Raw genomic sequence first — 23,611 nt, 5'->3', positions numbered from 1 at the left:
TTTACCCAACGTTATGAACTTTGATAGGTCTAATTCATCTTTTCACACCGATTTATGTATTATAATCAATGAAAAATGATATTTGTCTATTTTGTGATCATGATTTCTGCAAGCGTCTAGAGGTACTGCTCCAATCCTGTAATGAGCTAAATCCAATATTTTCTATCATTATTTTAAGTAACGTAATTTTATCTTGTTTATCTTGCATGAGGAAATGCAATACTTAAAACAAACCGGTACGGTCATTAAGACATTGAATGTATCATTCTTGAATAAACACTTAGTTTCTCAGCTATTTAGAATTATTTTCTTAGAAATGCATAACTTGACTTACATCCCACATGATATTTAAAGTACCAACTTTTCCCTCGTCTAGACCCCGGATATTTCTAGGTATTGTAACCGGCGATGTTGATGGTGTTTTAATAGACACTGAAAATATGTTGAAGCAAAAACTAAAAGTTTAACATATCCTGAAAGGAATTTATAGCAATCAGCTTTTTGTCATTATTCTCCGTTTACAATAGTGTAACGTAGTGTAAGTTAATCCAGGTCAAAATATACGACATCTTGTCCTTTGTGCATTTCGACATAATATTATGTTGTTTTGAAAGATGAATGTGTATGCACTTTTTTAGATGATTTTTTTATGAGTATATCATTAAAAAGTTGGTTTTTGAAATGATATCAATCAATCACGTGTGGCTTAAAGCATAAAAACCCTATTGACAGTAGCTTGGTAGTGTTATCAGAACCAAATTCGTAGGCATAAATGTTGCTTATGTTATTAATCAAATTACCATTTATTTCTGAAGTATATCAAGGTAGACATGCACAGTATGCCGACGTGCGAGAGGTGGATTATCGTATCCGATAAATGAATTGTGTGAACACTCAAAACTTTAACAAAGAAGAACCCATGGTCTCACTTCCTAACGCTCTATTTGAGCTGCGTCACGACAAAACCAACATAGTAGGTTTGCGACCAGCATGTATTCAAACCAGACTGAGCATCCGCTCAGTCTGATCAGGATCCATGCTGTTCGCTTACCAACTCTATTACAAATGGAGAAACTGACAGCGAACAGTATGGATCCTGATCAGACTGCTCGGATGCGCAGGTTGGGGTGGATCCATGCTGGCCGCATACGAACTATGTTGGTTTAATCATGACGCGGCTCATTTATTTTACTAACACTTAACAACTGTTCATTGTTTGCTTTGACTTTGATACAAACTATAACTGACCGGATAAGTTTAATACCATCATGTCTCAGTGAGTTTCAACAAAGTTATTCTTTCAAATAAGGAGGAAGAATGAAAAAAATACGAAAATTATTAACATGCAGATAATGCACATATGAGCCGCGTCACGACAAAACCAACATAATGAGTTTGGGACCAGCATGGATCCAGACCAGCCTACGCATCCGCACAGTCTGATCAGGATCCAAGCTGTTCGCTTACCAACTCTATAACAAGTAGAGAAACTGATAGCGAACAGCATGGATCCTGATCAGACTGCGCGGTCGCAAACCTATTATGTTGGTTTTGTCATGACGCGGCTCATATTTCTGGATAATGAAGAATTTAATGATAAATTGACTCACCAGAACCGTCGCTAGCTTCATGTCCTATACCGTAATCATTGATAGCACGTACTCTAAAGCGATACGATATATCTGGTAGTAGGTTTTTAATAACGGCGCTTCTCTGGTCCTCACGTAATCCGAAATCAACAGCTTCACTCATGGCTACGTACTCAGGTATATCTGTAATTAAACGTCTCTATATATTGATGATTGTCAAGTTACTTGAGATTTCACTCAACTTTAAAATTTCTTAAAGGGACTTCACTGAGGTTTAAAAGCCTAAAAATATAACATTAGAATTTCTTACATAAATGAACTGGGGCGCTTTAAACAGAAATATATGCAAAGATAGTTAAGAAATATACTTTAAAATAAATCGAAAATCGTAGTTTTATGCTTTTCTTAGCCTAATTTGAGTGAAAAGCTTTTACACGCTTTTCATTTTGGGTCATTTTTTTACAATTTGAATAATTATTATGGAAAAACGAAGTGCGCGAATGATCTGAAAGTTTGCACAAAGATTCGTAGTCTAGACCTACATCAAATGGTACATTTATCTGGAAAAAAATATTTTCAGTCCCATCATGTCAAAAAACCTCAGTGGAGTCCCTTTAAGGATACGAATAATAACGTCTCTCATAAAACATATATCATTGTAGTAGTGAAAAATAGAAAATTGTAATTCTAAAAACTTACCAGTTGCTATGGTCTCCCACTGGTCAGGGTAAATAGACATTTCAGCCTCCACATGAAACCTATTTATTGGATTGCCATGATTCATAAACGATGATACAGACCAAATCAGGCGGACAGAATTGGCAGAAACAGAAGTCGATTCTACATATACACCGGCTGGAGCTCCAGGTGGACCTAGATAATAAATGTACTTATAAGAAATATGTAATTTTGTATCAAGCAAGTTTATTGATAAAACCAATCGCGTTCCAACAATTATTGAGATATTGTATTGTTTCAACTGTATAGACAAAAGTGAGTTTGTTCTCTGTTATAGGAAAAAGATCAACTATTATATTATTATTTGTTATCCGATGTTTATTGAAACTGAAATAGATGTGAGTAAAACATTTAATCACTGATTTACATACCTTCTACATAAAGTATGGCACTCTTACTGTCAACATGCAGGGTTGTACGAGCCTCACACGTGTATGTGCCAGAATGTTTAAACTGAGCTTTACTGATATATAATCCGTCTAAACCGTCCTTCTTACTCTACAATAAGAACATGCTCTCTTTAAGAACACTTTCAAACGGATTTAACCCAATACAGGATTGGAGCAGTACCTCTAGACGCTTGCAGAAATCATGATCACAAAATAGACAAATATCGTTTTTTTTTTCGCCGATTTTTACATTTTTCATTCATTATCAAACATAAATCGGTGTGAAAAGATGAATTAGACCTATTAAAGTTCATTCCGTTGGGTAAAAAGGCAAGATTTTAGCATTTCACGATTCAAGCGCCTTGCCCGGTATATACCGGAATACGGTATTTAGTGTGGTGCTCCAATCCTTTTTTAGTATCACTCACTCCTTTCAAACACACAATAGTTACTCTGTTACATATTGTTCTATAAAAGGTTGAAGAGATTCTATCTTTAATTTTGATAAACTATAAACATTCAAAGAAAATAAATGATATATCCGCATATTTTCTACAACTGATACAAAATATAAATCATAATACCTGTATGAAATGATTATCCATTGTAAAATTAATAACGTGACCGTTTTTTTTCCACTGGTACGTTAGGTCAAAGTGTAAACTGTCATACGATGCTTGACAAAACATGAACGCTGTCTTATTAACCATGACCTTCACATCCATAGGTGCTTTACTGATGGAGATACCACCTTAAATAGAGAATTATACACGTTTATTCATAATTCAAAGTGGTGTGGATACAATGATAAACGTTTATATTTCAGTCGTGTGTGATTCTGAACAAATAAACTGGCAATATATAAAATCAATATTTCCCTCATATCAGACAGGATTTACTTGCATATCAGACAGGATTTACTTGCATATCAGACAGGATTTACTTGCATATCAGACAGGGTTATGTACCGTTTACACCGATGCTTACACGGCTGCCTTCGATTGCCTAACCCGTGTAAGTAGTGTCGATACCGGAAAAGCTCATATGCGCATGCGTACATTTAATAGCAATTGAACAAGCACGAGTTGATCGGGTTGTAAACAAATATGGCTGCGCCCAGGGAATTATTTGCACCTTTGGGCGGAGGAAATAATGCTTGAATTACTTTAACTATTTTATATAAATAAATAAAGTAAAGATAAATTCAAAGGCTATATTAGATTCTATTAACAAACAAAAGCAGAAAAACTATAAAAATCCTCTCATTTACTCCTTTTCAACGTTGTTGGCCGCCATTTTAACACTTGTGACCCAGCTGATAGGCAGTGTCCAACCCGCGTAACTCAGGTACGCAAAACTGATGACGCCCCTAATACTCAACTCTACCTTGTTCGATTGTTACCCGTGTCGAAAGTGTTAAACCCGCGTTAGCAATCGAAGGCAGCCCCCATGTAAGACAAGTCGCGTTCTTTAAATGACGTTATTGCCTCGCGCCTCTAGTTACTCTAAAGCTAGATATTCCGGTCTGTACCGGCATCCAGTGTAAGATTCTTATAATCTAATGTTTACACCGGTGCCAAATAAATCTGTCTTACACCCCCATCGAAGACAAGTCACGTCTTTTAAATGACGTCATTCCCATGCGCCTTTAATAAATGAATTGCTTTCTTAGGATGACGTCATTGTGCCGTTTTGAATCAAGTTGTACATAAATTCATGCGCTACTGCAAGAAAAAGTGCTAAATTTTGTAACTTCTTTTCGTAATATTATTACTTTGTAATATTAAAGAAAAATGATTAAACACCGGCTGTTGTTACAAATAGAAATATCTAGCTCTCGGGTAACTGTTTAGCGGAATCTCGGCGCCGCCTCGTTACCGCCGTAAACAGTAAACCCTCGAGCTAGATAAATTCCGGTCTGTATTGACAGCCGGTGTGAGATTATTATAATATAGAAAGATTGATATTAAGTGTTATTTGTCTTGTACTGATGTCATACTTACGGACAACTTTCACTGTAGTTGAGTTTGTCGCTTCTCCGTTGATATTTGATGCCTTACATGTGTACACACCTTGATCCGAAAACTCTATTATATTAAACACTAAACTAAAGTCTAAGGTCATGCCAAAATGGCCGCTGACTTCACCGGGGGTCAAAGGTAAAATTCCACCATTTTTCATCCAAACGACCTGTAAAGTAAATCATGCAATCCTATTGCATTATAACTTTGTAAATAAACTAAAAAAAAAATTTCTCTAAATTTCTAATGAAAAGAATTTCATGCACTGCTAAAAGCTGACTTCCAAATTAAGCTTTTTTTGAGGTAATCGAATACATATTTCATAAAATCTATATCCTAGCCCACTGATTGTAAGTGTAATAATTTTAGAAAAAAAATCAGGAGATACATATGTAACTTACGTCTGGTATAGGTGCCGCCTCTACCATACACGGTATAGTATAGTTACCACCATGGGGAATCTGAATTTCTGATGGGAGAGGATGCCGTTTAAATGTTGGTTTAAATGCTGGAATAATAACAATAAAACTTATAACTAATTATAATGAACTGAGTATATCACATATAAGACGCTCTCGAAAAATAATTGAAATATTTGACAGTATTTAAAATATCAAACTATACGTACATAAAACTTTCAGCTGTCCATAGCTGAATGTAGTTCCGTGTACGTTTGTAGCTCCGCATTGATACATTCCCTCATCACGTTCAATGTCAACATCATTGATAATGAGGATATTTTTGTGAACTTCAATAACTCCTGGTATATTTTCTATGAGTTCCCCATTTTTGTACCAGGTATATACTGCTTTAGGACGAGCTACAGCCTTACATCGCCATTTAAGGGTCTGTCCTGGATCTGCTAAACGATTTCCAATATCAAACGGGAAATATGGTTTTGCTGAAAGTAATTATATTCAAATATTTTTCTTTATACTTCAATTTTATGTTTTGTGCTTCATAAAAACATGTACAAATATTATTAAGTTACTTTTGCACTAGATACCTATGTAAATAACAATGCGCCTGCAAAGGACTAATTTAAATTTATATTTTGTGCTTGCGAAGAAACATGTACAAATCTTATTTAAGTGAACTTTTGCACTTAATACCTATGTAAATAACAATGCACTTGCAAAGGACTAAATTAAATTTATATTTTGTGCTTGCGAAGAAACATGTACAAATCTTATTAAATGAACTATAATACCTATGTAAAAAATAATGCGCCTGCAATGAACTAATTCAAACTACTGAGGACATTTTTAGATCTTTTTAGATAAGAAGTATGTCTTACTTTCTATAGTTAAACTAATCATTTTTGACTCGACACCGGCTCGACCATTTACTGTACAAATATAATTTCCCTCAGCTTCAAGTTCAGAAGATTTTATGGTAAGAACTCTATTTAAGTCATCCATCGTAGTTCCAGGTTCAAACTCTCTCCCATCCTCACGGCGCCAGCTGTATATCAATGGCAAACTGAAAATATAAGTAACGTGTGCAAAACAGTGTACACATCATGTAATCAAAATATGAAAATTTTATATAAATAATGAGGATCCTAATATACCCATTGAAGATGTGTTCATCTTTCTGACTAACGGCAACATAATTAATATAGTGGTGCTCAACCTAACGTAATGATGTTTTTTTGTGAGCACAAGGACAAATTGCTGATATTAAGTTTATCCTCACATCGTTCCTGCTGTTTTTCGATGTGTGGAACACAATATTAGGTGTCATTTTATGTTTATTGATATGTTCCATGCAACTAAACTATTTACTAGGGCCATTCTTACGAGAGCGTCTTGTGGCTGCACCGGTGAGATAAGTCGTGCAACGTGTTTTCGCGACCAGACCTGTTTGCTTGTTTTGAAATTTTGCAATGGCGAAGGGCTTTTATAAAGATCTTGCCGAAACCCAATCGAATATAAACCTGGTGATGAATAACTTTAATCTATCTACAACTGTATAGCTCCTGTGAACGACTGGAAGCGTCATCGCATCGACTCTTATAGTGATTCACAGGATTACAGTCGAAGTGAAAGGGACTAAGCTAGTTCTGGCTTCCAAAACTTTATAAGCCGCTTTTTAACATTTTTTTTCCATCTGATGCGGCATTAAAGTTTTGGATTAGACCCGTTACGAAACCTAACCAGAATAACATAAGTTGTTTATTCTTGTTTTTCACTTGCAAATACACTTGACCCAATCAATTCTTGTGCATTTTACGATAAAACAATCATTTTAATATCATTCTATACCAATTAAAGTATCAAAATATTAATACCGTCATTAAAATTGCCTATTTAATTGTAAAATATCAATTTACGCCGACTACAGTTGGCCATGACATTCAGGTGCCACGCGAGATCTCGCATGACGTCATTCGCGGGAACAGATTTGAATAGAGTCGTGTACTATATTTAGAACATTTTGTTGACATGATTTCGATTCTTTTATTCAAGATAATGTTTTTATTTATTTTCATTATTTTTTAGTACTTAAATACGATTGTATTGAATATAAAAGTCAGTAAATCACCTTTTTCAATATCTTTAAAAAAAAGTAATTTATAAAAATATTGGAGGCACATGGGTTCGTAAAGGTCAATCTCGTAATCACGTGATCAAACATTTTGGCAATATGGCGGCCAAGTGCCGAAAATTTTACCTGTCGGAAACTATTAGGTAGTTTATGTTCGTAATAAGATTTTTATTTGTCCATCCTTGGCTTATCAACAGATTATAGATAGTTTTATCAAGGTATGCTTCACTTTACTTCATGGCATGTTCGATGAATAAATACAAGCGTGTCAGATTCCTGGCACGATTATTGGTGGACTTTCCCTATGGGGTTATCTTCAGCGTTCACGTCATGTCATAGTATATAAACGGGTACGCTAAAGACCTTAAGCTAGGACTAAGCAGGACACACTGACTCCAAAAGTAAGTAATGAAAATGACGTTTCGCGTGTCATAATGTCAGCAAGAAGGCAATACCCATAAATAAAAGGCTGGTAAGCATTTAGCAACCACTAGCTGAATCTGTATATTTGACACTCTGTCTAGTCTAGTTATGAAATTAAATAATAATATAGCTTGCCTTATTGACAGCCTAAATCAAAAGATTTGACCCATTGGAGGATACTCTGGAGGCTAAAATTGTGAATAAGATAACCAGTATATTTGATAAAAGGATGAACGTTGAAATGAATGATTTAGGTATAAAAAGAGTTCGAGTCAAAGATTTAGTACTTAAAAGATAAGATAGCATCTGATATGAAAATTATTTTTTATTAATATTAATAGCTTTAGATTAACTTACGATCCGTAGGCAACACACTCCAGTCGTATATCTGACCCTCGTAGTGCTGGTGACGGGAAAGTGTGAGTGTAGATAAAAGGCTTGAAATACCCGTGTTCTGTGAAAAAGACAATATTATATAAATTACCGAAGTAAAGTCACTTGACATCATATGGAAGAAAAGAGAATAAGTTTTACATATCAGATTTGTTGATTTAATTTTGCTTTGCTGATTCTGTAACGAACTTTAAGTTATTGGTGTTAATAAAGTTCCTGAGATAATTAATTATCTTAAAACATAATTATACATAATTATACTTTATTATTATAAAGGCAAGAATATATTTATATATATTTAAAGAAGTCTTACCTGTTCCAGTTACAATGAGATCAACCCCAAGACTTATTCTGCTGGGAGGTTGGTTAATAGCAGTTACATACTCCGATGTGGCAATTAGGGTAACGGAACAGAAATATTTCCTACTGTCAGTAGGCTGTACTTCGGAGAAATATAAATAGCCGCTACTTGAAACAAACATGTTTTCATTCTCCTTGAAGATTGGTTCTGCTATACTCCGATAAAACCAGCTGAAAGTTGCCGCTAGAGTATATAAAGATAGCAATTGATAATTTTACTTCTTTTTAAAATACAATTTGATAGAATTTTATGAGACAAGTATAGAATAAAGATTTTTAGCAAAACCGATGAAGAACACACACTATAACAATTTTACTACATGTATATAATAAACAAACATTTTTAAAATTTTATTTACATCTATTTTTAAAAAAAGACAAAAAACCCTAATACATGTATTTTATTGAAATACGTGAGAATGATGAATATTAAATTTTACCAACAGTTTACAAATTTTATCTTTACCTTTCTAGTAAACAAATATTCAAATGTATTAAATAACAATGAAAACATACCTGGGTAAGCAGCGGGGGCTAAACAACTAATTCTTGATCCTTCAAACTTGTTCGCCTGAACATTTTCTGGTTTTACTGGTGAAAACCCTTGTAAATCTATAATACCAAAAACACCAGCATTAAGCACATTGATTTAATGAATGTAGGACAAAACCCCACCAGTTAAAACCCCACCACTCAAAATTTTATAGAGTGGACAAAACCCCACCACTTAATTTTATAGAGTGGACAAAACCCCACCACTAAATTTTACAGAGTGGACAAAACCCCACCACTTCAGTCTTATAGAGTGGACAAAACTTTCTTGTAAACATGTTAAAAAACAAACAATTGTGCATCAGCAGAAACTCAAAAGAATGTGTGAGCAACTCATCAATCAAGAAGACTGTACCTGTGCCTAAATCAAAAGATTTGACCCATTGGAGGATACTCTGGAGGCTAAAATTGTGAATAAGATAACCAGTATATTTGATAAAAGGATGAACGTTGAAATGAATGATTTAGGTATAAAAAGAGTTCGAGTCAAAGATTTAGTACTTAAAAGATAAGATAGCATCTGATATGAAAATTATTTTTTATTAATATTAATAGCTTTAGATTAACTTACGATCCGTAGGCAACACACTCCAGTCGTATATCTGACCCTCGTAGTGCTGGTGACGGAAAGTGTGAGTGTAGATAAAAGGCTTGAAATACCCGTGTTCTGTGAAAAAGACAATATTATATAAATTACCGAAGTAAAGTCACTTGACATCATATGGAAGAAAAAAGAGAATAAGTTTTACATATCAGATTTGTTGATTTAATTTTGCTTTGCTGATTCTGTAACGAACTTTAAGTTATTGGTGTTAATAAAGTTCCTGAGATAATTAATTATCTTAAAACATAATTATACATAATTATACTTTATTATTATAAAGGCAAGAATATATTATATATATTTAAAGAAGTCTTACTGTTCCAGTTACAATGAGATCAACCCCAAGACTTATTCTGCTGGAGGTTGGTTAATAGCAGTTACATACTCCGATGTGGCAATTAGGGTAACGGAACAGAAATATTTCCTACTGTCAGTAGGCTGTACTTCGGAGAAATATAAATAGCCGCTACTTGAAACAAACATGTTTTCATTCTCCTTGAAGATTGGTTCTGCTATACTCCGATAAAACAGCTGAAAAGTTGCCGCTAGAGTATATAAAGATAGCAATTGATAATTTACTTCTTTTTAAAATACAATTTGATAGAATTTTATGAGACAAGTATAGAATAAAGATTTTAGCAAAACCGATGAAGAACACACACTATAACAATTTTACTACATGTATATATAATAAACAAACATTTTTAAAATTTTATTTACATCTATTTTTAAAAAAAGACAAAAAACCCTAATACATGTATTTTATTGAAATACGTGAGAATGATGAATATTAAATTTTACCAACAGTTTACAAATTTTATCTTTACCTTTCTAGTAAACAAATATTCAAATGTATTAAATAACAATGAAAACATACCTGGGTAAGCAGCGGGGGCTAAACAACTAATTCTTGATCCTTCAAACTTGTTCGCCTGAACATTTTCTGGTTTTACTGGTGAAAACCCTTGTAAATCTATAATACCAAAAACACCAGCATTAAGCACATTGATTGAATGTCTACATATAAACATGTTTTAAACAAACCAATCATATTGATTCAATAATAGTTTTCAAGTTTTAAGATAAAGACAAACTTACATCCAAATACAATTTTTGCGGGGTTACTAAGGATTTTTCCAAGTTTATTTTCTACTATACACTGGTACTCGCCGGCATCTTCTTGTTCTTCTGGATCCTGTATTGTGAACCTTCCCGCGCTCAACGTGTATCTAAAACGGAGAAATGAACAGTTGTGTTGTAGTCCTCAGTTAAGTTTATAAAACCTTTCAATTGCTGTAGGTCTGTATTTATTATATATATACATGTATACTATTTGTTCACATAACAGCAATCATCAGATTCTGGTATGTACTGTATTTCACCTTACAGAAAGTATATTATCTTAATGTACCTGTTATTTAACTTTGATGTCACCGCCTCGCCTTGATCTCTAGTCCATGAGTATATCGGATTTGGATTTCCCTTTGCTTTACATTCAATGAATGCACTTGGGGGCGCCCCGAATATAGCTACATTTGCAGGTTGTTCTGTCATCACTGGGCCTTTCTTTATATACTTGTCGTCTATATTGCCTTGACCATATGCTACAAATACACATATACATAGTATTACATTTTATGTTTTCCAACTGCTGAAAACGTTATTTGACGTCCGTATGAAAGCAGTACATTGAAACATTTCGGGTTAACGTTTTGTCATTTTTTTTAAGTTTTAAAGAGGACAATATTAAATAGGAAACAATGGAAATCTTAAAGAACGCTGCAGGCTCGTTTTAGTTAAGCCTGTTGACCTGTTCATAGAGGACAGTGGTATATGCAATAGCATACAGTGTTGTTAAAGATACTATATGTTAATTACATTTAACCTATAGCTCTTCAGCGCTTCTTATGTAAAATTCTTCCAAGTATAATTTCCAATAACCGTAAATTATACCATACCCAGACTATGGTATAATTTTCAGTTTTGAAGATCGAAGGAGTAAGCGTTTCTGGGCGGAGCTATAGGTTAAAACAGATACACCATTGGTGCGTTGACGATTTCTGGGTTTAGAAATCGTCAACGCAGCAATGGTATATCTATTACGTATAATTCATAAATTATTGTAGGTATATCTTTCTAAGACTTAATATCAATTATGCGATCATTGTAATATACATGTATCTTTGTATTTAGTTTATTCTCAGCATGTTTTAAGGTATAAGACTACTTACAGAAATCTCTGTCTTCTATTTTCATTCGTTGTGCTTCTGTTTTGGACATTTCACATATATAAGCTGAATTAATGCTAGGTGAAACAACTTCCCAACCATACCCATTCATTTTAGGACCTATACTCGTAGAAAGATAGAAACTTTTAAGTGACACATGTGTACGACTTTTATCGCTTGTTTACGAAATAAACAGCGAGACGAATGCATAATTTTTAATTATTTTTTAAAACAAAACAAGACAAACGTCAAATTCTCTATACAGTATATACCTATTTACGGCGCGGTTCGCAGATGTAGTAAATTCTCGCGCATGCGCAAACTGTGTCAGTTGACGGACTTGAAAATCAATTATATCACTGTTGTGAATAAGTAAAATTATATTTATTATTAAGAAAAAAGATCTACTTTATTCGTCTTGAAATATTTCATATAAAATACAAGAGGTTTATATATCATAAAATCGATGTTATATAATTATCATTCTGAAAAAAGATTTAAAAAAAAATGTGATAATGCATGTTAATGAACATGTTTTTAGTTTTCAGTTTGCCTGATTTTATCATTTATCCGATTTGACTGTGATGCAAAACAGTTACATATATATATATGTTTGAGTAGTTGTATCAAATTATGAGAAGTTAAGAACACTTTCCAGATGTGTAGCAAAATTGCTCACAATTTATCCATTGTATCGTAGCACATTTTCAAAATCTAGATAAATGCATTCCACACTATTTGTCACCTCACAAAATTAATTCCAAACATTGATAAGATAAGATAGTTAAAGTTATTACAATTATCGTAATTGTACATTATTAGGAATGTCATGAAATTAAAACGTCCCGGTTGAGTGATGGAAAAAAAGCAACCGCGGCATCACATAGCTAATCCATTGATAGATCCCTACTCTGACCTTTTATTTAAATAACAATAGATAAGTTTCGGACAAGGAAACTTGTTAATCTACATGTAGATTATACAACATAATGGTTACGAATACTTTTATTCACATTTCTCTCAATGGAAATGATGTTCCTGGAGTTAAACTTGCGTAAAGCATGATTGAGATGGTTTAAAACCATCAGGAAAATAAGATGATATGGTGAAAAAGATATAACTTTCGGGGCAATACTTTCCCTGCATGTCAATTTGAGAAAAATGCCGGAGATTGGCAATTTGTTTTTGTTTCACTGTTTATCAAAATTAGAAATGGTGATATGATATGGTATGATTTTAAGAAATTGGGACTAAAAATGAAAGTGTATCTTTCTGTCCCAGATATACCGTACGAAATTTTGTTTCTATGTAAAATACGTAGATTGGAGAAGTCATGAATCTATCCACCAAAGTGCTACGAGTATTATATTAATGGTTATTATCTTAATTCTTTAATAATTTTAGAATAAGTTTTCCTATTTTACCTAATAAAAATGCCGATTCTAGTATTAATTTTATCAGAAATAATGTATACTTACATGCATGCTTGCATGTATATTTAAACTGAATTGACAATTTAGGTCCGTGATTTAACATACACTGTTAACGTATAGACAATAAAATACATTTGTTCTCACACAAAATATGTGTTGTTAAAATCATCGCCAATTGCTGGTGCATTTTTTAAACTTTGTTTTATTGACAAGGTGTAAATATGTATATAAAATTATATAGAGAGGTCAGAGCAGATTGTGACATGTTTAAATTTAACTTAAAAAAGTAGAGTGTGTAGTGACCCTTTTCTTTTCACACTAAATTCCATTTCCAACTTGTTTGCTTTCTACAATTGTATTAAATACCTTAAAATGTTGCATGTAAACAAAGTAAATATACGCTGATTAACATCATGTATAATGTGTATTCCCTAATCCCTTGTCCGAAAGTCAGTACAGGTGATGTAGTGGTGATTAGGTAAAATCTATTTTTAGAACAGTGTTACCTTCAGATCGAACGCGGTCACGTGTCCATCTGTTGCCAGTCCACATAATCAAAGGACGCTTACAATAAATAGGAAACTATAGCATACTATTACGTTCTGGATAGTAAATATTTATCGTAAACACCCTATTGTTTCGGTTTATTACTGATAAAAAAAGTCGACTAATGATATTTTCAACAGAGGGCTTTTGTATGCGCTTTTGGATCAGTGAATTAGTTAGTCCCGCATATTTCATTATATCTATTATCAAATCACGTTTTATACGTACTAACCCTTAAAGTTATTCAAAAATAATGTTTATCGAGTAATAGTACTTGAAATCACGTTTATTAGCCTTTAAGTATGAGAATTGAAATGGAGAAATATAGAATTCGCAATTTACGACTTCTAATACAGGAGTTCAGTGCTGTAATAATGACTGTAGCAAACCTTCGAACAGCTTTACTATGTTTACTGAGTATTTTAAAAGAAGATATACCCAAATGACGCATTTTAGCAGACTTAAATGCAAGAGATGATCTAACATTCTAATGCTTGTATACAAATGTTCTTTTGTTAGAATCGAATGCATCATTCAGCGTCTTTCAAATAATTAATAAGTTAATTGTAATAACATAATCATGCTCTTCTCATTGTAATAAATGTCACCGCCTTGCATGTTATATATGTGGGTAAAGAACATTTAAATATGTTCATATGCTCAATAAAATATTGAATTAAATTGAAATTGAATATTCAGTTTAAGCGCTTGAGTTTAAACTCTTTATTTTTACGCTATATGTCACAGTATTTTTGCAATGGCCTGTATATTTGGCTCCTCCTCCTAACAAGTCATTCAATCTCGTTCGCGCATGCTTATAGTAGACTCGGTATATAAACTGCAAATTCCTTTTCAGCCCGCATAGCTCAATCGGTTAGAGCGCGAGACTTGTAATCTCGACATTGTGGGTTCGATTCCCGGGCTGGCCAACTAAAATTACTAATCAGTCTTTCGGATGAGACTTTAAATCGAGGTCCCGTGTATGGGTGCTTAAACACTTGGCACGCTAAAGAACCAGGAGAGGCTTCTGGAATTGGGGCATCTGTCTGTATCTGTAATTGCACTATCCTCCAAAAATCTAAAATGACTAATACTCTTCTGGGGGACTCGCCCATATGGGCAACCGGTGGCGAGTATAAATAAACGCAAATACACACACAATCGATCCAGTCTCCGAGCTCCTGGAGCTGCCCTGAACCAAAACGGAAAAATACCCATCCACCCTTCCCATTTGCCTTGCTGTTAACTCTTTTTTCTGTTTTCAGGTAATAATGACCGCCGCGGTACTTAGCCCTTCTTCGGCATGAGGCGCGGGAAAAAAGACGCACGTGTTAGGCGTGCAACGCTGCGCATACAAAAGTAATTAATTTTAAGTTTATACTCTTCATTGCGGTTTAGCCTTTAAGTATAATAAAAAAGTAATGATATTTTAATCGAGAATTATGCCATACATAAAGAACAAAACGTAACAATTATTTTTTTATTTAACATGCGTAATTAACAGTATATGGTGTATGGTCATTGAATATGTGTCTCAATCTATTTTTAGACTGGGAAAATCCAATTTAGCCAGTGACTATGATACTTAACCCAGTGAATATTGTTTTATAAAAAGTTCTGTTGACTACAATTTGGACCAATGAGATTGCAGCTATATTTAGATCATATAATAATATAATTGATATACATGTTATTGTTAATATTATTCTATTACCAATTGTCTGGAATATTTAATGCTCTTATTCAGCCATAGACAAGTCGAAAATCTAACATAAAATTACAGTTTTTTTTTTGCAATCGATGACAAAGCAAAACCTATTTTGTAATAAAAAGTTCAAACTCTATTAACTTTATGTTACTTAATGACCAGTCATGACGGAAATTTTATGCCAACCCTAAATAAAATAAGTTAAACATATATGTTGCATTTATTATCATTTGTTCCTTTAAAGTGACTATGTTGGAAAAATAATGCGGAAATGTCCAAGTTAATTACTTAAATTCACAATCGCATTTGTTCTTTATCAAAATAAACTATTCTAACCTTATGGTTATAATTTAGATTGCATCAAATTGTTAATAAAGATGTTGAATACAGATAAAATCTATTATTTCGTTATTGCTTTTTTGCCCACACAGAATGTCTATGGAAATAGCGTATCGTAAAAAGGTCTATAGGTGTCTGATGATACCAGAATCTTTATTAAATATATGACTGGAACTAATATCATTCATTATTCATTATAAAAAACGTGATGAAAAGACGCTCGTTTTTTGTATAATAAAATTACTTACCGGCCCTTACATACGCAATTGTGTTGAATTTCATCGAAATATCCATCTGCGGAGGTTTTCCGTCTGCCCAGAAACTCAAACCTGTACTATCAAGTTGCGAGTCCCCATCCCACGTCACATACTGGTTATCATAGTAAGATCCGCTTGTAAACCATACGGAACCGCTAAAAAATTTGAAGAATCCCATTTTTGTTCACGCATTTAACTTTTTTTCTCCGAAATGAGACTACCTTTCACATTTTCATTTTTGTGTCGCCTTGAAAAGGTGACATATAGGGGTTACTTTTGTCGGCGGTGTCGGCGGCGGCGGCGTCTGTGTCGGCGTCGTTGTCGTTGTCGGCGTCCGCTTAAGCTTGTCCGGAGCATAACTCAGTCACTATAAGTCTGATTGACTTCAAACTTGGTATGCATGCTTCTTTCAATAACCCGAAGTGCAGTGCACAAGGACCGGTACTCTGCAGTTCTTATTTTTTGAGTTATTGCCCTTTGTCAATTTTCATACTTTAATTTTGTCCGGGCCATTTCTCTTCAATTAAAAAAGCTATGGACTTGAAACTTCATAGGATGATAGATCTCATTAAGAAGAAATGCAGTGCACAAGAACCAGTACTCTGCACTTCCTAATTTTTGAGTTATTGCCCTTTGTTAATTTTCATACTTTATTTTTGTCCGGGCCATTTCTCCTAATGTATAAAAGCCATGGACTTGAAACTTCATAGGATGATAGGTCTCATTAAGAAGAAGTGCAGTGCAAAAGAACTGGTACTCTGCATTTCTTACTTTTTGAGTTATTGCCCTTTGTTTATTTTTATACTTAATATTTGTCCAGGCCATTTCTCTGAAAGTATAAAAATTATGGACTTGAAACTTCATAGGATGATAGATTTCATTAAAAAGAAGTGCAGTGCATAAGAACTGATACTCAGCATTTCTTATTTTTGAGTTATTGCCCTTTGTTGCTTTTCTTACTTTATTTTTGTCCTGGTCATTTTTCCTCAAGTATGAAAGCTATGGACTTGAAACATCATAGAATGATAGGTCTTATTGATAAGAAGTGCAGTGTACAGAAACTGCTGCTCTGCACTTATTATTTTTTTAGTTATTGCCCTTTGTTATTTTTCATATTTCATTTTTGTCCTGGCCATTTCCCCTAAACTACATTGTTCACAAGGCGACACATCCGACTCGCGGAGTTCTAGTTATATATTTACATTGTATAACAATGATAACGCTACGTGTCTTGAGTATAATTTTAATGTTGATTAAACATATGTTGCAAATATCGTTACTTTTATGTTGCTATTCCGAACTTTCTTCAATGTGAAAAAAACAAGAACAACTAATAACTAGAAGAATGTGACAATTACTTTAAATGAATGTGTTAAGGACGACTTTGTCACTAAGTAGAATTAAATTTGCTTACTCGTTAAGATCGTGTTTCATTAACCAATCAGAAACATACTTATGCTCGTTAAAACCTTCTATATGTAAAAGTGTAGCCCCTTCTACCTGTAATTATAAAATATAATAAATGACAGACAGAAATGCATCAACTATTACAATTGTGTCTATTTATGCAGAAGTCGTTTCATTTATATGTTAATGATTATTCTATCTAAAGTTCTCTATACATGTATATTTCATGAAGACAAAGTGTTACCCAGCATGCAGCATCCGCTTCTTCGTAAATCAGTTTATTATCTTTCGCAAACTTGTAACATCTATTATCATTCAGTTCCCAGCCTGAAGGACAACCTATAATACAAATGTTTCAAATGAGTGTCTTTAAACAAATGTTTCATGTAGTATTTTCTCACTCTTGATATAGTTAGACTCAGTTAAATTGATATTAATAATAATATCTTAATTAGAACCTAGCCAAACTGAACAAGCATGTGGATAAAATATAACTTCTAAGTAAATAAACTCATAAATAAGAAAAAATGTAAACTCTGAAACTCACGTATATAAAAAGCCAGGCTTTGTGATAGGTGTAAGTAAACCTTGAAAATCATGTATATCATTACTTAGGATGTAGCAGGACTTAAAGTAAACTTAGACAATCAAGTATAATTACTTAAAATAAAGCAGGACGTAAAGTAAACATATAGACAATCAAGTATATAATCACTTTAACTATAGCAGGACTTATAGTAAACTTTGACAATCATGTATATAATCACTTTAACTATAGCAGGACTTATAGTAAACTTTGACAATCATGTATATAATTACTTTAAATGTAGCAGGACTTAAAGTAAACTTAGACAATCAAGTATAATCACTTTAACTATAGCAGGACTTATAGTAAACTTTGACAATCATGTATATAATCACTTTAACTATAGCAGGACTTATAGTAAACTTTGACAATCATGTATATAATTACTTTAAATGTAGCAGGACTTAAAGTAAACTTAGACAATCAAGTATAATCACTTTAACTATAGCAGGACTTATAGTAAACTTTGACAATCATGTATATAATTACTTTAAATGTAGCAGGACTTAAAGTAAACTTAGACAATCAAGTATAATCACTTTAACTATAGCAGGACTTATAGTAAACTTTGACAATCATGTATATAATTACTTTAAATGTAGCAGGACTTAAAGTGAACCTTGAAAATCAAGTATATAATCACTTTAACTATAGCAGGACTGAAAGTAAACTTTGACAATCATGTATATAATTACTTTAAATGTAGCAGGACTTAAAGTAAACCTTGAAAATCAAGTATATTATCACTTTAACTATAGCAGGACTTAAAGTAAACTTTGACAATCATGTATATAATTACTTTAAATGTAGCAGGACTTATAGTAAACTTAGACAATTAAGTATAATTACTTAAAATAAAGCAGGACGTAAAGTAAACAATATACAATCAAGTATATAATTACTTTAAATGTAGCAGGACTTATAGTAAACCTTGACAATCATGTATATAATTACTTTAAATGTAGCAGGACTTATAGTAAACTTAGACAATCATGTATATAATTACTTTAACTGTAGCAGGACTTAAAGTAAACCTTGACAATCATGTATATAATTACTTTAAATGTAGAAGGACTTAAAGTAAACTTAGACAATCAAGTATAATTACTTTAAATGTAGCAGGACTTATAGTAAACTTTGACAATCATGTATATAATTACTTTAAATGTAGCAGGACTTAAAGTAAACCTTGACAATCATGTATATAATTACTTTAAATGTAGCAGGACTTAAAGTAAACTTAGACAATCAAGTATAATTACTTTAAATGTAGCAGGACTTATAGTAAACTTTGACAATCATGTATATAATTACTTTAACTGTAGCAGGACTTAAAGTAAACCTTGACAATCATGTATATAATTACTTTAAATGTAGCAGGACTTAAAGTAAACTTAGACAATCAAGTATAATTACTTTAAATGTAGCAGGACTTATAGTAAACTTTGACAATCATGTATATAATTACTTTAAATGTAGCAGGACTTAAAGTAAACCTTGAAAATCATGTATATAAATACTTTTAGTATAGCATAAATCTTTCGAGTTCTTAGTTTGTCTGTAACATAGTAACGTGTTAAGTTTCCCTGCCTAGTAAAGGAAATTATGTTTATCAAAAGGTCCAACTTTTCTCTATTTTAAGTAAATTTGTCGGAAAAGTTCTTTAAAAGTGATCTCAAGGAACAGTCAGACAGATGGACTGAAGGACACTCTAAATTTAATTTTTTAAACATCCCTGTTTCCAAAATATAACACTTTTTAAAATAGGAGATAACTCTTAAAATAAAGATGCTAATCGTATGAACATTGTCATACATGATGTGAGTGTAACAAAGAACAATTATTTTAATTTTAAAAATACCATTTGAGGTATCCAAAAAAAAAGTGAAAAAATAACAATTTTCAAATAGACCATTAACATGTATTGTAACAATGATGAAAAATTATAAATAATAAGGTGTTGATAATGAAAGTTTATTTTAATTTAAATCGTAAATCGATTAAGAAATAAGAAAGTTAAAGAATAAATAAGAAAAATTCAAAGTTTAAGGAGGAGATAATTCTGGAAATATGGATTCTAGATTTATAAACCTTGTCATATTATTATGATGTGGGAGTTTGAAGTAAATTCTTTAAGGAATGAAGAAGTTGGAGAAAAAAATACCAATTTCTTGACGTGCATAATCCTACCTATATTTAAAGTTTCATAAAAATATGTTCAGTACTTGTGGAATTATCACTAAATCCAGTTTATATGTTAAATTTGCCATATTTTCAGTCTAGTTGTTGCCATTGCAACCGGAATTTCAACATAGGAAGAAAAAAGACCTGCATAATCTCCAGATTGGCATCTATCCCTAAATCAAGTTTCATATAAATATTTTCAGTACTTTTGCGTTATCGCGGGTTCAAAGTGTTGTTGACGGACGGACGTGCCAACATTTGGGGTTTATGTGCTTTTTCTTTGAGCATTTTCCCCCATAAACCAGTAAAATTACCACATAAACCAGTCGGCAGTCGGTTTATGGGATTTCCTTCTTTTAGAACTAAAATTATGGACGGAATGAAGCTCATAGACCATTGGATGTTCGCCTGGACAGACAGACGGACGTTCTAACGGGACAGTAATTATGTCTCTATTGTTCTTTTTAGCCACACAAAAGAAAAAAGCCACATAAAAGCATACCGGAAATTGGAATGAATGACATCAAAGAGAAAGAACAGTTGCCTATTGTCCCTCTAGTCACATTACTGTCCCGTGAGAGCGGACAGACGGACGGACGGAGGGTAAACCTAAAGTCCCACCCGGTTAAACCTGTAGGGGACTAATAATGTACATAAAATACTTCAAGTATAAGTAAAGTAAACCTTGAAAAACATGTGCATAAAGATATTTCTGGTAACGCAAGACTTTATTGGAAAGGTGTACGAGTAAGTAAACCTTGAAAATATATTCTTTCTATACACAGTTAAAAAGTTCTGTATACTAGTACACCCATTATGACGAAAGTTACTCTTCCATTTTTTTACTTCTTTCGTATCTTTTACGTATAGGTTACTAGTATGTTTGTTTGAAAACATATTTTACAGAAATGTCAGCTTTCATAGCTGAATTCTCTTTCTCCGACGCTCATTTGACATTCAAAGTATACCGCTACAATAGCAACTGATTTCCTGTTGAGCATTTTTTTTATTTGCCTAAGAATTCGGATATTTTTGTTATTTAATTGACCAGTATAAAAGTATAGAAGGTCACATGTGTTCTGTTTCTAAAGTGCCTCGGGGAAGTCAACAAAAATGTGTAGCGTGAGTCATTTTACTTTGATAAAGAGGATATTTAAGTACCGAATTTTTTTAACGAGTTGTATAATGTTATTTTATTTATTTTATATATTTTATTGAACGAGTTCTATAAATTTAGTAATAAATAATACGAATATAATATCTTAGAACAGATAAAAAGAATATCTTTTACATTGTTTATGTCGACACTTAAAAATATGCACGGTAAAGCAACACGAATGTGTAATAAATACAACCACTATATTTCTAGTTTGTGCGGTGGCACAGAGGTGACATGTCTATGTCTTTATTCATGTCGTGCACACGAGATACTATGTCGTGCGTAAGAGTAACTATGACGTGTGCATGAGATAATTAAGTCGTGCGCACGAAATACTATGTCGTGTGCATGAGTTATAATCCGTGCGCACAATATAATTAAGTCGTGAGCACGAGTTATTATGTCGTGAGCACAAGATAATTAAATTGACATACCTTATATTAGCCGTCACAGAGTTGTGTATTTTTACAGAGTGAAATAAAACAATAAACACAGTCCATGATTTAACTTATTTAATTATTTGCCAACCGGTTTCTCTTATGATTTGCCCTGACGATCACGAGAGAAACCGGGTGTGTGTGTGCGTGCGTGCGTGTGTAGTGTAATTTGATTGGCTAAATATGTTGTGCGCACGACTTTATTATCGAGTAGTATATCGTGCACACGGGATAAAAAAAATCACACACGTCACCTCTGTGTTACCGTAAGTGTGTCCACTAATGACGTAGCTCTATTTGCTTGAATACAGAAAAATTAACCAAAAACCTCGAAATTTAACAGGGACAGCTTAATATTATATTATAAAGAATGGTGATATAAACTATGAAACGTACTACAACATTAAAATAGATCATCAAGCTATGATGGTTGCATACAATGTTGACCTCAAATGATTTATCAAATCAGCTTCAGGGTAAAATGACCACTGTCGCAAGCAGGACATACAAATATTTCCCCTCTTAGCAATAGTTATTTCAAAGTATATTTGATTGCTTTGTAGCATTCTTACATCAGGCCTGGTACCTACTATATCATAATACAAGTGCTGTATATTATGTACAAGACATAATAATCTTTATAGGAAAGAATATGTTTGTAAGTGACAGTTTTGTAGAGAAAAACGAACATTTTTCTATTAATCAAATAGTCAATCGTTTTAAAGTTGAAAATACATATAAAGGCCAATTCAGCCTCGAAAATACTATAAACTAAATTCAAAAGCTTTTTATTTTTGGTGTCCTGTGTACAGTTTCCAAGACATTGGCAATATATAATTACCACTTTGTTTACAGTTTGATAACTTTCATATTCAGCGCTATTTTCTTTGGGTGATAAGCATCAAACATGTTCTAAATCCATATCTAAAATATTATAGAACACATGTTTTCCCTTTCTATAGATTTATTTCTCATTTCTGATGCTTAAAGTGTCTTTAAATTTCTAATTTGAAGATTATACAATCCTCATTAAAGTTTAAAAAAATCATTCCATTTTAAGACACCAAATATTTTAAGGTTACAGAGTGATTACAGAGCATTAGACAGGAATATAAAGTCTATGTATATTACTAACGCGTTGTTACCGTATTTACTAGATTGTTGCATTCCAAGATTATGAATGTCAGTTTGCATATTTCTATTATTGAAACGTTAGCTTATTTTTCCTTAAACGCGAACAAAATTGAAACTTACCAAAAGACAGTTGTCCATATAATCCTTTCAAAATTGCGACAAGAATAATAAAAACGGTGAAAGTCCACATATTTTTGTTTTGTGTTAACTCTCCATCTCTACACACATTTAAATGCTAGTGAAGTAATGTATTGCTAATTAATGGCGGAGATGTCAACTATGATAAATTATCACCCGACACGCTTTGTAACCACCATTGTTTTTAATAAACGCCGGTGACAAACCAACAAAGAAGGCGCGAAATCTCGGCCAATCAGTGCTTGCCTGGAGGGTTTAAATACCGGAAGTTTAGATTGTTTAGGATTTTATCATTTAGAACAATATATATCAAGATTTATATATGCCAAAATATTTTCTTTTATTATCAGTGATATATTTATGGCGATTTTATGATATAAATGACCTGATAAAAAGTTTTACAGTGTATAGCCACTGATATATAGTATAAAATAAT

General features: G+C 32.7%; 1 protein-coding gene across 1 annotated transcript in view; it reads right to left on the bottom strand.

Annotated features, from left to right (window-relative positions):
- Positions 1-23,329, bottom strand: part of LOC132744153 (contactin-2-like) — a 28,166-nt gene extending 4,837 nt beyond the window's left edge. Inside the window, exons 1-21 of the mRNA XM_060732772.1 lie at positions 23,158-23,329; positions 17,782-17,876; positions 17,545-17,630; positions 16,122-16,285; positions 11,851-11,967; positions 11,031-11,223; positions 10,718-10,848; positions 10,497-10,592; positions 9,977-10,164; positions 8,980-9,109; positions 8,417-8,647; positions 8,068-8,164; positions 6,035-6,219; positions 5,366-5,638; positions 5,139-5,245; positions 4,720-4,906; positions 3,301-3,467; positions 2,699-2,825; positions 2,289-2,462; positions 1,611-1,772; positions 335-432 (exon numbers count right to left, since the gene is read on the bottom strand). Coding sequence (XP_060588755.1) covers positions 335-432; positions 1,611-1,772; positions 2,289-2,462; positions 2,699-2,825; positions 3,301-3,467; positions 4,720-4,906; positions 5,139-5,245; positions 5,366-5,638; positions 6,035-6,219; positions 8,068-8,164; positions 8,417-8,647; positions 8,980-9,109; positions 9,977-10,164; positions 10,497-10,592; positions 10,718-10,848; positions 11,031-11,223; positions 11,851-11,967; positions 16,122-16,285; positions 17,545-17,630; positions 17,782-17,876; positions 23,158-23,227 — 3,078 coding nt within the window. The 5' untranslated portion in view covers positions 23,228-23,329. The remainder of the gene's footprint in view (positions 1-334; positions 433-1,610; positions 1,773-2,288; positions 2,463-2,698; positions 2,826-3,300; positions 3,468-4,719; positions 4,907-5,138; positions 5,246-5,365; positions 5,639-6,034; positions 6,220-8,067; positions 8,165-8,416; positions 8,648-8,979; positions 9,110-9,976; positions 10,165-10,496; positions 10,593-10,717; positions 10,849-11,030; positions 11,224-11,850; positions 11,968-16,121; positions 16,286-17,544; positions 17,631-17,781; positions 17,877-23,157) is intronic.
- Between the last annotated feature and the right edge of the window lie 282 nt (positions 23,330-23,611).

This window comes from Ruditapes philippinarum, unplaced genomic scaffold (assembly GCF_026571515.1).
Source record: "Ruditapes philippinarum isolate M1 unplaced genomic scaffold, ASM2657151v2 ctg283_1_1_1_1, whole genome shotgun sequence".
Lineage (NCBI taxonomy): Eukaryota > Metazoa > Mollusca > Bivalvia > Venerida > Veneridae > Ruditapes > Ruditapes philippinarum.
The sequence above is the reverse complement of the archived record's forward strand: the minus strand, read 5'-3'. Positions and strand labels throughout refer to the sequence as shown.